This window comes from Arvicola amphibius, chromosome 2 (genome assembly GCF_903992535.2).
Source record: "Arvicola amphibius chromosome 2, mArvAmp1.2, whole genome shotgun sequence".
Taxonomy (NCBI): domain Eukaryota; kingdom Metazoa; phylum Chordata; class Mammalia; order Rodentia; family Cricetidae; genus Arvicola; species Arvicola amphibius.
The window spans coordinates 44,428,900-44,434,117 of record NC_052048.2 but is presented as its reverse complement, the minus strand read 5'-3'; the positions used below and the strand labels follow the sequence as shown (position 1 = coordinate 44,434,117).

At 42.0% G+C, this 5,218-nt stretch overlaps 1 protein-coding gene across 1 annotated transcript; it reads left to right on the top strand.

The window, feature by feature from the left end:
* The first annotated feature begins 4,283 nt into the window (after positions 1-4,283).
* Positions 4,284-4,964, top strand: LOC119806276 (zinc finger MYND domain-containing protein 19-like). Its single transcript, XM_038317902.1, has one exon. It carries the CDS (start codon positions 4,284-4,286, stop codon positions 4,962-4,964), a length of 681 nt encoding a protein of 226 aa, XP_038173830.1.
* Positions 4,965-5,218: the final 254 nt, after the last annotated feature.

Here is a 5,218-nt window from a genome sequence, read left to right as displayed (position 1 = left end):
AAGCCCATCGCCATTGTGCTTGGCTCCTCGGACATTGGAGCACCGGACTGAGCTCCCAAAGTTCTGATGAGGAGCGGATGGAGAGAGATCATGAGAAAGAAAGTCAGAACCATGAGGGATGTGTTCACCCACTGAGACGGCAGGACAGAACTAATGGGAGACCACCAAGTCCACTTGGAATGGGACTGATGGAATATGCGACCAAATCGCACTCTCTGAGGGTGGCTGAAGGTTAAAGTTCTTAAAGCTAAAAAAAGAAAGAGAGTAGTTGGGTGTGGTGGTACACACCTTTAATCTCAACACTTGGGAGGCAGAAGTAGATTGACCTCTGTGACTTCAAGGTGTGGTAGCACACACCTTTAATCCCTGTGCCTGGGAGGCAGAGACAGATGGATCTTTGTGAATTCAAGGACAGACTGGTCTACAGAGTTATTCCAGGACAAAGATATACAAAGAACCTGTCTCAAAAAGTAAAAGTAAAAACAAACGAAATAGAGGTTAAGTAAAGCAGCACAAAGATGGAAAATACACAGAGAATCTTGATGCTGTATGCTATTATGCTCTCTTTGAATTGTTCGAATGCTGAGGAAGGAGCAACAGCTGCTAAAAGATATTTGTTTATAAATGCTGCTGAACTAATGCAAGATAGATATTTTGAAAATACCTTGACTTCAAAATTCTAAGGTTATAATGCTTTGGAAAAGTTCTTTTGTTTTCACAGAGGATGAGACCCTGTGGATTGCTTCTATCCCAATAGGGTATGATAGACCACGCCCTCCTGAAAAGTTGCTGTGAACACCCTCAAAAAATTACTTCACACAACTGCCAACTGAGATGTACCTAACACACAGGTTATATACCATGGAAGACCTGATTAACAGTGCCCCCATATAGCAGGAAGAAATTTGGAGAGAAATAACTGTGCCCATATTCCCAATTATTGTTTATAAGTGTTCTTTTACATTTAAAGAGGGATATGATATAGATATGAATAATTTGCATTGATATGGATTTTGCTTTAGAGATTTAAATTTAAGGTAAATTTTGTTATATGTTTATGTGTTTCTGCTCTTGATTAAGGTATTGTGATTGTGTAGTTCATTTAAAAATGTAATGTATAATTAGGAAATATAGATTGTTAATGAATAATCATCGATAATAGTCAAGCTTGTAGTCATGTTAGCTAGATTTTCTAGATATATAGAGATATATTCAGTTAGATAGGCATTCCTAATATCTTTCAAAGACTACAGAATATGGCATTTAAATGTTTTAATAACTTAGGGCTTTTCAGGACGAGACATGTCTGCTCTTGGCAGCACCAATCTACTTCAAGAGGAAGATGGGCATCGAAGAGGCTCCTTATGGACTTAGATAGCCATTTGGGCAAGAAATAGCCTGGACTGTTGCATCAACTGGACACAGAGAACCCACAGAGAGAGGACTGCTGAATTTGCCTAAAGGTGAGATGGTCTTTTGGGGTTTCTGATTCATGAAGGAGTCTGTGAGACATTTTGCAGGACATGGCAGATAGTGACTGAACTGGCTTTGAAATTTCCTGCTTCATGAAAAAGTCTGCTGGATACTGTCGGCCTGAAGGCTGAAGATGGATGCCCCAATGATACAGGAGAACTTTGGGTGACTGTCCAGGCAGCAATATGTCGCTGTCATTTCTAGAGTTTGGAAGGAATGCCTATTTAACTGAAATATATCTCTATATATCTAGAAAATCTAGCTAACATGACTACAAGCTTGACTATTATCGATGATTATTCATTAACAACCTATATTTCCTAATTATACATTACATTTTTAAATGAACTACACAATCACAATACCTTAATCAAGAGCAGAAATACATATACCAAAATTGACCTTAAAACCCATACCAATGCTAATTATTCATATCTATATCATATCCCCCTTTAAATGTAAAAGAACATTTATAAACAAATTTGGGAATATGGATGTAGTTATCTCTCCAAACTTCTTCCTGTTGTATAGGGGTGCTGTTAATTAGGTCTTTCATGGTATATAACCTGTGTGTTAGGTACATCTCAGTCAGCGGTTGAGTGAAGTAATTTTTTGAGGGTGTTCACAGCAATCTTTCAGGAGGGCATGGTCTATCATACCATATTGGGATAGAAGCAATCCATAGGGTCTCATCCTCTGTGAAAACAAAAGAAGAAACTCCTTTCCAAAGCATCATGTCCTTAGATCCAAATTTTGAAGTCAAGGTATTTTCAAAATATCTATCTTGGATTAGTTCAGCAGCATTTATAAACAAATATCTTTTAGCAGCTGTTGCTCCTTCCTCAGCATTCAAACAATTCAAAGAGAGCATAATAGCATACAGTATCAAGATTCTTTGTGTATTTTCCATCCTTTTATGGCTTTATTTTAACCTCTATTTCATTTATTTTTACTTTTTTTGAGACAGGTTCTTTGTATATCTTTGTCCTGGAATAACTCTGTAGACCAGTCTGTCCTTGAACTCAGAGATCTGCCTCCCAAGAATTGGTATTAAAGGTGTGTGCTACCACACCTTGAAGTTACAGAGGTCAATCTACCTCTGCCTCCCAAGTGTTGGGATTAAAGGTATGTACTACCACACCCAACTACTCTCTTTCTTCTTTTTTACCTTAAGAACTTTAACTTTTAGCCTGCATATATTTTTAACACACTGTAAATCATTTAGAAGTTTTCTTTGTCTTTGAATCTCTCTTTACTGTATATCTCTCTCTTTTTCTGACCACATGAGCCTTTAAATTACTGAGCAATATGGGTAGGTTTAAAGCCATGGCTTTGGTGGCTGGATCCAGCCCATTCCTTAGCTTTGCAGCCTCATGGCAGAGGTACCAGCAATTTTTATTGCCACAACTCTAAGGCATTTCAAGGTATTTGCCAACAAGCAAGCTGCAGCATTCTGCTCACAGACCACAGTCAGTCAGACCGCCTGCCTGAAAGAGTCAGAGTTTGCCCTGGCAGGACGGCCCAGAAAGCCAGCATTTTAAAACAGCGCAACTTTTTTCCTGCTATAGCTGAAAACTGAAAAGCATGTGGTTGGCTTTTCATCAATACTATGTAAGTGTTTCATGGCAGGACCTCTTAAAAGAGCTGCAGGGCTTTGCAGCTTAAAGCTGAATTTAACATAGGTACATTTTTTCTTTCTCTGCCCCCCTTCTTGTATTAGGACAAAAGTAAAAATATCATGAGATCTTGGACACCGTATCAGGATCATGTTTTTTGATGAGTTTTTTCACAGATGAGTAATACAGATAGACATTAGCTACTTTTTCTTATCACTCTGGATAAATGCCTGCTAGAAACAGCTTAAGTTAAGATGGATTTAGTTTGTCTCAAGGTTTCAGGGAATTTCCCTTCACTTAGGGGAGGCATGGTGGCATAAGCATGTCAGTCTGTGTTGACCAGGGTTTGAAGAATCTGGTCCTATCGATGTGGCTAACTAGGAAGCAGAGAATTTCAGCTAGACAGTGAATTAAACATAACTTTCCCGATCTTTCTTCTGTGGCCCACTTTTACTACTTCAGCACCAGTCCCAGGTTCTTCAAAACTTCGCAGTCTAGAACCACCACCTGAGGTGCAGGTCTTCAAACCCATTATACTGTGGGAGAGAATTCACATCAAATTCAGAAAAATATCTGATATAAATGCTTCTTATTTTCTAATTAGAATATTCCTGGCTGTATTTAAGTCAGAGGCAGTGGGTGGGTGCATTAACAAATTTGGTTGCTGGATTGATGTAGTGGCATTTCATTTGTACTTTTATAAAGCTTGGTGAGGATCAGAAAAGTAAAGCCACCACACTAGCCAGCCTTACATACCTGGCATTTGTTAACACACACCTTTAATCCCAGTAGCCACACTAGTTTGCCATAGAAACCAGTCAGTGCATGCCTTTAATCCTAGAACTAGAGAGGACTATAAAATAGGAGGAGACAACTCTCGAAGTCAGTCTCATTCTGAGATTCCTAGAAGCAGGATCTCCATTCTAGACTGAGATAGAGGTAAGAGCCAGTAGCTGGTTGTTTTGCTTTTCTGACCTTCAGGTTTAACCCTGATAGTATCATTTGTATTTTAATAACTAAAGCTTTCTCGAGCATCAGAAAAGTAAGGTATTGGGCGGTGGCGCGGCCCGTGGCCTGAACCCGGCTCAGCCTCCTCTGCCCGGCCTGACCCCTAGTGCTGCGGCCTCGTTCCGGCCGCCCGGTCGGGAGCCTCCGGAGGGAGCGGCTCTGCCTGCTGAGAGCACAGGCCCGGCCATGAATCAATTTACATTGGGCATCATGTGTCTCGGCCAGGTGGCCGGGAAGACCAAATACACACTGATAGATGAGCAAGACATACCACTGGTGGAGAGGTACTCCTTAGAGGCTCGAATAGAAGTAGATGCCAATGGAAATGGTGCTAAGATATTTGCATATGCCTTCCACAAAAAACGAGGAAGGGGCTCAGGCAGGCTTCTGCATGAGCTGCTGTGGGAACGACACAGGGGAGGTGTGGCTCCCGGTTTTCAGGTGGTACATCTAAATGCTGTGACTGTGGACAATCGTCTGGACAACCTGAAATTAGTGCCATGGGGCTGGCGACCCAAAGCTGAAGAGACCTCCAGCCAACAAAGGGAGCAAAGCTTATACTGGTTTGCGATCCAGCAGCTTACCACGGACCCTATAGGAGAACAGTTCTCTGTCCTGAATGTGACCCAGTACTATAATGCCAATGGAGATGTGGTGGAAGAGGAAGAGAATTCCTGTACCTACTATGAGTGTCACTATCCTCCTTGTACGGTGGTTGAGAAGCAGCTTCGGGAGTTCAGTATCTGTGGGCGTTGCCAGGTGGCTCGATATTGTGGCTCTCATTGCCAGGAGAAGGACTGGCCTGCCCACCAGAAGCACTGTCGGGAGAAGTGTCCGTTTCAGAATGAGCTTGAGCCAGAGCGATGACGGGCTGAAGAGCTGCCACTGTTGCAGGTTCAAGGTTTCCAGCTCGTCATGAGGACAGTGGAAGAGAGACTGGCAGATGAACCTGGAGGTGCCAAAGAAGCCAGCAATGGATCCAGAGCAGCTGCCATAAGACCTCCCAGAAACATGAAGCCTGTGGGGACAGTGCCCCTCCAGTGTTTACCCCCAGCAGAGACAACGGGGAGGCTCCCTAGGACCTTTCTCATTATTTATATGTTAATGTATTTGTAAACTCA